Source organism: Eulemur rufifrons, chromosome 19 (assembly GCF_041146395.1).
Source record: "Eulemur rufifrons isolate Redbay chromosome 19, OSU_ERuf_1, whole genome shotgun sequence".
NCBI lineage: Eukaryota > Metazoa > Chordata > Mammalia > Primates > Lemuridae > Eulemur > Eulemur rufifrons.
Genome location: NC_091001.1, coordinates 44,258,663 through 44,269,579, shown reverse-complemented (window position 1 = coordinate 44,269,579; position 10,917 = coordinate 44,258,663). Strand labels below are relative to the sequence as shown.

Genomic DNA, 10,917 nt, shown 5'->3' with positions numbered 1-10,917 from the left:
AGTTCCCATTGGTTGTTGGAAGCCTGACCATAGATGTGATTTGTGGGTGTCTTAAAAACACACAGTCTCATGTAGTCTCACAGAGTTAAACTTCAAATCCCTTTGAAATACTAAACCTCAAAGTTGGCATGTTTAGTTCCTAGCTAGTGAAGGAAAAGGAGAGAGAAAGGGTTTAAACCAAATGACAAAGATTCTTTGCTTGATCAAACTTTAGTCAGGCTCCTGAAATGTCTCCTAAGCCCACCTGTATACTTGTAAAATCCAGTTTTTGCAAGAATCTTGCTAAGGCTGTTTAGCAAGAACTCCCTACCTTCGACATCTCATCAGGGTCCTCATCCCCCGCTATTGCCCAGGTGATGTCTGGTCACCCTGACCTGTCTTCAGCAGGAATACCGTTAGGTGCATTTAGCCAGAATCCCCACCACCCCCTTAACCTTGACGTTTCCTCCTAGTAATTTGCTGTCTCCCCATCCCCTCCCCACTACATGGCATGAATTCCTATTTGCCCATGCTATACGGAGAGCCCAATCTTCCTCCTCCACTGCAAGACCCACTGCTGTGGTGCCTACACCTACCAAGATAGTCCTTACACTACCAAGATAGTCCTGAATAAAGTCTGCCTTACTGTGCTTTAACAAGTGTCATTGAATAATTTTTTCTTTAACAAAACCAGCCAACCAACCAACCAGCAAATCAGAATGCAGTTTGTGAGCTGGGACCATAGCTGGCCCTGGGGAGAACAATTTTTTACCACCTTCCTTCCCTAGACAACAAAATTATTTTCAGTATTAACCATTAGTAGAGACAACAAATAACAACATTGGTTACTAAAGAAATGAAGTCAGTGAAATTTTCCTTTTATCCAACTTAGTATATAGACTGCCGTCAGTTAAAAAATCAGAATGAGTCAATTGTAATAAAACTAAAATATCTATAAGAAGTACAAGTCACATAATTACTAAATCATATCACTCATGTAAATGTTTTATTTTCTTGATTCATTCTTGAGTTTTAAAACAAATAATTAACACTTAGAACAGAGAGTAAATTTCAATTTTAAAGTTATTATTCAAAATCAGTCGACTATTTCCTGTATGAACACAACTTTATACTTACTAAACAAAAATACTATACCTTGCAGTTCATACTCTTTTAAATTTTACTGTTTTAAGTTCTGAATAGAAATGAAAATTGCAAATAGTCACAGAGAATGATTGAATTGAGGAAACTCAAGTTTTGCTTCTTTGACCACTGTGCTATCATCAATTTATGCTGAATCTACTGTTGAAACACAGAAGCATTCAAATACTACACGGTTGGAGACACAGGTTGTACCTGAAGTGAGCTTGAATGATTCTGAATTGTAATGAACTTAACCCTGGAGGGAAGCAAATATAGCTACATCTGCTTGTTTGGGAATTATAGAGTTGGACTCTATGCCTGGGTTCTCTGAATTAACTTCCACACAAAGGTCAATAAGACATGGAACTAAGCAACAATGATTTACGATCTAGTGGGGATACAGGCCACTTTTTAAAAACATAAAAAGGTGCTTATTTGAAGCGTATATACATATGGTTAAAACTCAGTACTAACCAAGCAATTGTTCAGAGCTTGGCACAATAGTAGTTTGGGATAGTTTCATTTTCTTTTCTTTTTCTCTCCTCTCCCCTCTTTTCTTTGCTTTGCTAGGAAACGGTATTTTATCACTAACATTGTTTAGGACTGCCAGTACATGGTGATAATAAGAAGCAGGCAGTATTTTAGTTGGCTTAATGTGCTCTCTGATTACCTGCTCCCAGGGTGAACTGCTCCAAAACTGCCCTCAGCTTTAGAATGTCACTACTTGAGACTAAAAGAAAGGGGTCGAAGTTGGGAATGTCGTGATTTCCCGTATTCACTCATCCATGCATTCGTTCACTCACACAACACGTTCTTACTGGGCAAGTGCTGTGTGCCAGGCATTGCATTAGGTACCAGGAATAAACAAGAAATGGGACTGAACCCCAAGGAGTTGGCAATCCAGTGGGAGGTATAGATAAGAAATGAACAAGTTAATAAGAGCAACAGGGCTACAACTGGGATAGATATGGGAAGCTGGAGAAAAGGACATCTAGCTTGGTTATTAGGGTCTCCCCAGAAGGGATGGCATTGAAGCTGAGACCCAATTATCTGCACACCTGAGTGCCATGCCCAGGCTGACATTGTTGACACTGGTTCCATCCTCCTACTTTCTGCTTTCACCAGGATACAGCTTGGGCTTCCAAAAGGCCACACTCATGCTTTCAGTTTCCTATCCAACCTAGCACTAGGACTCTTTTAATTAGGTTTTGATCTTCTGACATCCATGCCTTCCCTTTCATTCTCCACCCACCAGCGAGGGCACTCAGACCACATTGCTTCAGGACCGACTGCGCCAGGGCTGCCCTCAAAGATTGCCTTCTGCTAGTGACCAGGCAGAACTCCAGGATCCAGCCCAGACCAGAGTTCCCTGAATGGCCAGGACAGATGTCAGAAATTTTGTGTTAATAATATAAGTATAAGCTATTTGTATAATATTTGTACTTATCCTCAAGGTATTATGATATCATAGACTAGGAAACAGGGGTACACTTGCCAAAATAATGGAAATTTAAAAAATCCTTTTGGGATTCAAATCTTATATTCTACTTAGTTTATTAAACTATCTTATTTCTTAGTTTGGAAAGAATAGGTGAGAAAATAGGCATTAGGCACAATCCTTTTTTAGAAATGAAGTTGTGACATATAATTAATAATCACAAAGATAGTTTGTGGCACATCATACACATTTACAATATGCCTTCAGAGATTCTTTTGGCGGGGGCTGAAGCATTGCCGATAGCTTCTGTGTTCTTGCTGTTCACCTTTTTATTTACGTCCTGCTCAAAGTTCCATGCAGAAGTTTATGGAAGTTCCTTCCATCTTTTTCCTGTAGATTTCATCAAACCTCTCATTCTGGGCCACAGTGAAGTGGTTTTTCCAATCCCCCACAGTTCCTAGAAGAGGGAAGTGCCGACAGGAGTGTCACTTTCTTATCGAAAGACTTGGTGACCCTGAGTAAAGCAGTGGATTGTCCGTACTGGGCCTGGCCTGACTCCTGACTCACCAACTTCCTCTGCAGTGGTCACCTGTCCACCTGCAGCTCTCTGCTCTGAGACACGCCCCCTGGGAGCTCTGTGCAGGGGGAAACTAAATCAGTGGGACAACTGACCCGAGGGAGCTGGCGGTCTGCCATGACCTGGCCCCACCTGTGGTATATTCACACGATGGGTTACTACACAGACATAAAAAAGAATGAACTACAGACACAGCCCATGGAGGAATCTCAAAACATTATGTTGGGCAAAAGACATCAGACACAGGAAAGTACATACTATGAGATTCCATTTATGTGAAGTCCAAGAACAGGGAAAATCAATCTATAGTGACAGAAATTAGAACAGTGTTGTCTCTGGGAGTAGAGATTGACTGAAAGGGGTCATGACAGGGAACCTTCTGGGGTGATGACAATGTTTGCTATCTTGATTGGAGTGCTGGTAACATGGGTATATACATTTATCAAAACTTGTTGAACTGTACACCTAAGATCTGTGCATTTTGGGTATGTAGATTATATCTCAGTAAAAATGAATTTGGAAAAAATGTTAATGAGCTACTATTTTTCACCAAGCAGTAACTTAAAATGAAATATCCTTTGTCCCACCAATGCCTCTTCTGGGAAATTATGCAACAGAAATATAAGCATCAGGAAATAATAACTTATGCACAAAGTTATTCATGAAGACAAAAACTGAAAACAACAATAACTGTCATATCTATCAGTAGGGGTATAGTTGGATGAATTATGATGCATCCACACTTTGGCATAACATGGGACCACAACAGCGAGGGACGTGAATCTACATGCCTTGTGCTGGAGCGTTGTCTCATAGTCTGGTAAGTGAAGCTGTAAAATATGACCACATTTTGTGTTTTAGGAAGCAAGCTTTCATCATGAGATATATGTATCTGTATCTATCTTTGTGTTTGTATTAGCCTGAAGAAGGAGTTTGTGTAGAAAGGTGCGTATGTATGGATCCAAAGAAGGGCGATTTGCCAAATCTTCATCATTGATTATCTGAAGAGAAAAGAGGCAGAATCATTTGTTTTGTTTTATTAGCACGGAAAGCTGTTGTAGATTGTAAAATGCAATGAAATAAATCCAATCACATGCAAAAAAAGAAAAAAAGGAAGAATAAAAGATGTTACAAAGCGATATGTATACCATAGTTCCACTGTTGTGAAAAAGAAAAGTGTATGTTTATAAAACAGAGAGGGAAGAGATGTTGATACTGCTGGTAGCTACTTCTTGGGAGTGGAGTTGGCAAAGAGAACTTTTTAAAAAGTATAATATTATGTATATTTAATTTTTAACAATGATATGTATTGCTTTTAAAATTAAAAATGATAAAAGTTTTTTTTCCTTAAAAATATTAGCTGGGCCTATTAGAATTCATATTTTGGGAATTGGAAGTAAGAAATACTAAGAGGATGAGGCAGTTCTCAGCAAGTCATTGTAGCTGAAAATCATGATGCAGAGCAGGCTTGGGCCATGGTCAGGATGAAGTGATTGGCAGAAGCTATAAAGTAGGAGAAAAATATGCTGGGTGGAGGCAGCTGGTCAGCAGAGGGAGGCACACACATAACAGATATGTGGAAAGCAGCTGAGTCTTGTAAGAGGTGGAGCCCTAGGGCGAAGAGCCATAACATCCTCATGCTGAAGTCCTGGACCCTCCACCCAGGAGCTCCCGCGAGCTCCTAGTTATCCATGAGATTGCATTTCCTTTGCAGGCCCTTGCCCTGGGGCTAGCGTGAGGGACTCTCTGTTCCTTGAAACCAAATACCAGAGCAATACCCTGGAGAGCTCTCCACTACAACAGGATCAAATCCCTAGCCTTACTAGAAACAGATATTAGAAATAGTCGAAATGTGTTGTCTTGCAATTAATAAAACCAAATGTCATCTTGATAAGGGGCAGGCAGAATGTTATGAGACATGCTGAGTATTTGATAAAGAGGCTCCACAAACCTTTTCTCATGAAGGAGGAAATGGATTGGTCCAGGATAGATTTGGGGATTGTAGAACGATTCGTCATGGGATTTTCTTTCATTTTCTCAAATGATGTCTCCTGGACAATTTTATCTAGAACTGTTTCATCCAAGTTCTTTTCCATGAACTGCATCACCTTCTGAATTTCATGCTTTGGGTCCTGTGGTGAGGGTGACATTGGATTAGAATGGATGAAGGTACCAGAAAGACATACTTCAGTTCTTTGGGACATCCCTCCCGGGAGTACAGCCTTGAAACAACTTTGGGTTTCTCTGCACCTGGGTCTGGCACGGTTCTTCTGAAGGGCCTTTACTCACTCTCTTTATGTCCTCGTAGAAGAGGAAGAGAATCCGGTATTTGTCCTTCATCTCCCACCATCCTTTCACGTGGTCAAACCAGGAGCCCCAACCCACTGTAACAGACAGAGGAGACAAAACAGTCTACATAGAGCTCGTACGAAACCTTCTGAGAGTCGGGGATTTTATTTCCCTGAGTGCCATGGAGAGAGAGAAAACAAATTCTGGATCAGATATGTCCCAGGGGTCCTGTGGATCGGGACAGCCTTGTGGTTATTGGCTTCATGTTTATTATGCCGTCATATTGGGGCAGGGATACTCTTTGGAATGAGGGCCACTGTATGGGTCAGGTGACCCAGAATCAAGGCTTTTGAATCAGATGGACGATGTCTGCTGAGGGCAGTGGGTACACACTATGAGAGCAGCAGTGTACCCCACCCAGTCCCAGCCTGTGGTAGGACACACCTAACGCGCGCGGCCCATGGCATTCTAGGGAATCACAATGTTATGTCTGTTCCCTAGATTTAGCCTTACTGGAGTGAGGACGCAGGGCTGTGAAGGACTCTCTTTTACCTTTTCCACTGATGAAGGTTTCAAAATAGTCATCCCAGGTACCAGGATCGGGAAGCATTTGATTCATCCTTTGGAAATGGTAGTAGGAAACCATACAGTCTTTGGCATTTCGAGCTACATAAAGGAACTTTGGGGTAAGAAGAGAAGTGGGTGAGAGACGGTACCAAACATGCATTTTCACAGAGGCCACGTACACTGGTGCATCTCTGCAGTGCTGGCCATGCGTCTTGGCCTTGTGACCTCTCTCTCTTCTGCTTGTCCCTGCTGCTTTGCCGAGTCTGCTCTCTATTTTGAACTTGGTCCTATTGATTACTTAATCAGTTAGCCTTACTCCTGATTGCCCCTTTGGTAGCAGGAGTAAAATCTTTCTCTAGAAGCTATGACCTGCCATCCAACTAAAAAATTTCCACCAGCATGCTGATCACCTTCTAATACCCTCTTTTTAGGTTCCCAGAGAAGCCGGAGAGCTTCATGGTTAAGCGTTTAGGCTCTGGAGCAAGAAAATTGCTACTGGTTTTCTCCCAGCCTCCTCAACTCTAATGATTTCCCTCTCTGATCACGTCAGCTCTGCCCCTACAGACATCCCTTTAGGTTCCACTTTGACACAACCTCACATCCTTCCACCCTCCCAACCTTTCACTTTGACCAAGCTGTGACTTCTAGTACTCAGTTCACACTTTCTCCCCTGCTCCCATCTTTGGAAAACTTTGGAAAACAGGAAAGGGCCTGGCTCCCCGATCAGTCCAGGTCAGTGCTCAGGGCTCCTTGGATTCCGCATCAGCACTCACTGCCTCCCCATGTCTCTAGTTCCTGCCAAAAATTCAGTGTGGCTTCTATCCTCATGTCTTATTTGAAACTGCTCCTGTGAGTTCCCTGTGGAACTAGATTTTTACACTTTCTATTGTTGCTGATAAGCTCCAGAGATAGTGGAGAGGTGGATACGACAGTGGATGTTCTGAGTCGGGGTCTGGAGGACTCGCTCTCGGTGGGCTTCCTCTCCCTCCTGTCACCAGGGAAGCCGTTGCTGTCTTACCTTGCAGTTGCTTTCCCAGAAAGATGGTGGCAACAGGTGAGTGGGAAGGTGAGTCCTTAGTATCCGTGGAGAGGGCATCGCGTTGGCTTTTTCCACACCTTTAGAATGATTCAAGAGGAAACATCTACATAGTACAAGTGCTGCATAGAAATCTTATGGTCCAGGCTCTGTCTAGAATAGCCCATCACCCACCCAACTTTCTGCTAGTCTCCTGACTTTCTTTGGGATTTCCCAATGAGATTATTGGGATGATCTTCACTTTTGTAGCACCACACAGCTCAAGAGCTGGAAAGGAACTTAGAGTCAATCTACTCTGTCACTTTAAGGATGAGGAGATGGAAGCCGAGAATGGACAAGTGACGTCTTGTTGAAGCAGTGAGTGCCAGCAGGACCAGAGAGCAGGCCTCCCTTGCCTCCCTGCCAGCCAGAGCCAACCCCCATGTGCCTGCAGCAAGCTGCCCCATGTACCTTGCCTATTCACAACCACCTGTTTCATTTCTAAAAACACTTTCACTTGCTGGCCTGTGACTCCTGATTTCTACTCTCATTTAAAAACCTTATTGGGCACTCGCTCTGTGCAATCACTGTGTTGAACTGAGGTTAGGGGGGAAGGCTACAAAAATAAAAGAGACACAAAACTTCTCTCTAAGGAGCTTCCACTCTAGGGGTATCAGAGGCTTATGCAAATAATGTAAGGGGGGAGCTGGGTCGAGTTAGTGCTCAGAACCAAAAGTGCCCCAAGGATCTGGAGTGAATTGATGCTATTAGGTGGCACTCTTGAGTTTGGACCCTGACACGTAGCAGGTGATTAAAAATCCCTCTTCAAGAATGGTCAGGAAGACTAGATGAATGGAGGAGGGTATTTCTAAAAACTGGAAGTAAGAACTGATAATAGCATCTTATTTTAAATGTACAGCAGTAAGGTATGCTCTGAAGTGACCTTCCACTTCACTGGTGTGGTGCGAGGTCTGCAGAGACCAGGTCTCTTGTCCTAAGGGCAGAATCCAAGGAGTCCTGATCACTGACCTGGACTGGTTGAGGAGTCAGGCCCTTTCCTGTTTTCCAAAGTTTCCCAAAGATGGGAGCAAGGGAGAAAGGAATCTGCGGCAAAGACGGCCCTGTGTACCAGTCACTGAAGGAGGACCATGGCCATGTCTTGACTTTTAAAAAACTCAATGCCGGGAATGTTACTCTGAGTGCAAACTCTCTTCCCGCTACTATAAATTGGGTTCTTGTAGGATCGCTGAGCATTGTGGTGTTGGCTTAAGGAATAGGGACACTTTCTGCCAGATGCCAGTAAAGAGAGTAAAGACTGGGCCCTTCACCTGGCAGGGACCAGGTCTGGAGCTGAAGCTGTGGTCACCAAAACCTTGAAATGTTAGTGGCCCCAGTGCCTGCCTTCACTGCTTTTGAGCAGCTTTGATTGTGCAAGTCTTCTGCTTAGAAACCTTGGATGGTCTCTTACACTCACAGTTGTTCACACTTGCTCCCCAAGCTGTGTGTGTGTGTGTGTGTCTGTGTGTGTAGGGGTGGGGGGTGGTAGTGAGGGGATATATTTTATTCTGATCCTCTTTGATATTATTTATTTTATATGTTGGGAATCCCCAATAATTTTTTTAATTGTGGTAAAATACATATAACCTAAAATTTACTATCTTAACCATTTTTAAGTATGCAGTTCAGTGGTATTAAGTAAATTCACATTGTTGTGCAACCATCCGCCTCCATTTATCTCCAGAACTTTATAGTCTGCCCAAATGAATACTCTGAACCCATTAAACGATAACTCTACCTTCTCCTCCCCTGGCCACAACCATTCTACTTTCTGTCTCTATGAATCTGACTACCGTGAAAGAAGTGGAATCACACAGCATTTGTCTTTTTGTATCTGGCCTATTTCACTTAGCATAATGTTTGCCGTGTTCGTCCACACTGCAGCGTGTGTCAGGATTTCCCTCGTTGCTGGGGCTGAGTAACACTGCACCATGTGTGTACCGCATCTTGCTTATCAATCATCAATCGGTGGACACCTGGGCTCTTTCCACTTTTTGGCTATTTCGGATAATGCTGTTCCATAAAATACTTGGAGCAGCTGCTAGTTACCTGGAATAGCTTCTTTTGCCTTCTGGTTATCTTTTTGAGCTTCCTTTTATGGTGTGAAGAGAAAAACTTTGAGGTTGAGCATTACCTGAAATAGGTTTCTCTACTAAACAGAAATAATTGGCTCCAAATACAGTGTGTGTGTGTGTGTGTGTGTGTGTGTGTGTGCGTGCGTGTATTATCAGGTATTCCCCTGCCTGCCCTGGGCTTTTGTGGAGGTGGGGTATGGAGAGAAGGGCTGTGAGTTGCTTCCAGAAGTTTTCCACCTTCTCTGTGCGTTCCACAGTTGCACGTGACCAGGGGGAGGGTTTAAGAAGAAAATAAGGCAGGATCTGACCTATCATATAACCTTCTTACTCGGTGATTTGCTTTTGGCAAATAATCTTAGATAATATGTAGACAGAGGAAGAGAGGAAGGTAAAAGGAGACAACACATGGCAATAGAAGTGAGAGGGAGGCAGAGCGAGAAAGAGAGGAGGGGAGAGATGGAGAAACAGAAGAGAGGGAAGGAGAGAATGGAGACGGGCAGCGAGGGAGACGCTCTCACCGGAGGGCTGGGGTGGCCGCGCCCACTCGATGAAGGGGTGGCGGTGCTGGATGAGGGCCCGCTGGCACTTCTCCACGTCCCCATTCTGTTCAATCATGTCCACAATTTCCTGAATCCATGTTGTCCCTGAGGTTCAGAAGGGAAGGATGAGAGGCAGAAACCTGTTAGTCTTCCCCAAGTGTCCTGAGTAAGGGGACGTGGAGCCTGGTGTTGGTTGGGCAGGATCTTGTTAGCCATGAGTGACGGGCGGGACAGACCTGGGGTCTCTGAGGGACAAGCACAGGCGAGGCTCAGCCCACCCAAGGGCGGTGCACGGCAGAGTGCGTCGGGCGGGGCCTCAAGCCGTTACGCAAGTCCCGGGAAGCCCTGGAACACCAGGCACCCTGAGCACCAGCCCCACCGTGGAACAATAAGAAGGAGCAGGTTTCCTATCGGGAATTCCAACTTATGTGAGAGTCCATGCTGGCTCCGCAGGCTGGGGTCTGTGCTGTGCCGCCTACCCCACACTCGCCTGATTTAGGGTAGGTACAGATGAGGAGATCATCCGGCTTGGCCTCGAAGTTCTGGATCTGGCTCCAGTTGCCCGCAGTCGCAGTCTGCAGGAGGATCCCCGCCACCTCTGTCAGCTGTGTCTGTTTCCCCAGCTCTGTGGTCGCGGCCATAGTGTCTTGGGGGTGAGGAGTTCCTATAGGAAGAGAATAGAGGAGACTTTTAAAAAATTGCGGTAAATTGCACACGACATAAAATTGACCATTTTAATCCTTTTTAAGTATATAGTTCACAGGCATTAAGTACCTTCACATTGTTGTGCAATCATTACCACCATCTGTTGAGCCTAAGAATACTGAATTATAGAAATGCCCCCTGTATTTCTGGAGACAAGATTTGATTTCAGAAGTCAAATAAGGCTTTGCCTTAAGGAAAAAATAAATGTGTTAGTTCAAAAGCTGCCTCGTCGCAGGAGGGCGTCTTGCTGGTCAGTAGAAGCTGCATCTCAAGGAGACAGCTGTAAACTGGGCCTTTGGTTCTCACCTGTTTTGAAAGACAAGGCAGGCCTCCCTTAGGACCAAAGGTTGCCGGTGCTGCTGACAGGTGGACGCCCGGAGATGAGAGCTAATCAGATAGATATGCTAATGCCCAAGCCGGGCCCAGATGGAACCATTCGGTTAAAGTAATTAACACAAAGCACAGCACATGTTGACTTCTGGGATCATCTCTGTCTCCAAGAACACAATCACCAGAGCCAAGATGTCTCTGTT

The 10,917-nt window shown here is 44.2% G+C and overlaps 1 protein-coding gene across 1 annotated transcript; it reads right to left on the bottom strand.

The window, feature by feature from the left end:
* Positions 1-2,731: 2,731 nt before the first annotated feature.
* On the bottom strand, positions 2,732-10,500 carry LOC138399903 (sulfotransferase 1C2). Its single transcript, XM_069494638.1, has 8 exons — positions 10,454-10,500; positions 10,170-10,343; positions 9,659-9,784; positions 7,012-7,109; positions 5,979-6,105; positions 5,427-5,521; positions 5,089-5,269; positions 2,732-3,017 (listed from the first exon to the last, which is right to left on the bottom strand). The coding sequence occupies exons 1-8, from the start codon at positions 10,482-10,484 to the stop codon at positions 2,905-2,907; spliced, it is 945 nt and encodes a 314-aa protein (XP_069350739.1). The 5' UTR covers positions 10,485-10,500; the 3' UTR covers positions 2,732-2,904.
* Between the last annotated feature and the right edge of the window lie 417 nt (positions 10,501-10,917).

Bases quoted from the DNA above. Each gene is read 5' to 3' on its own strand.
- LOC138399903 (XM_069494638.1), bottom strand. From the start codon at position 10,484: ATGGTGGTAATGATTGCACAACAATGTGAAG. The intron at 6,106-7,011 runs GTAAGACAGCAA...CTTACCCCAAAG, and splicing joins TCTGGGAAAGCAACTGCAAG to TTCCTTTATGTAGCTCGAAA. The intron at 5,522-5,978 runs GTAAAAGAGAGT...TGTCTGTTACAG, and splicing joins AACCTTCATCAGTGGAAAAG to TGGGTTGGGGCTCCTGGTTT.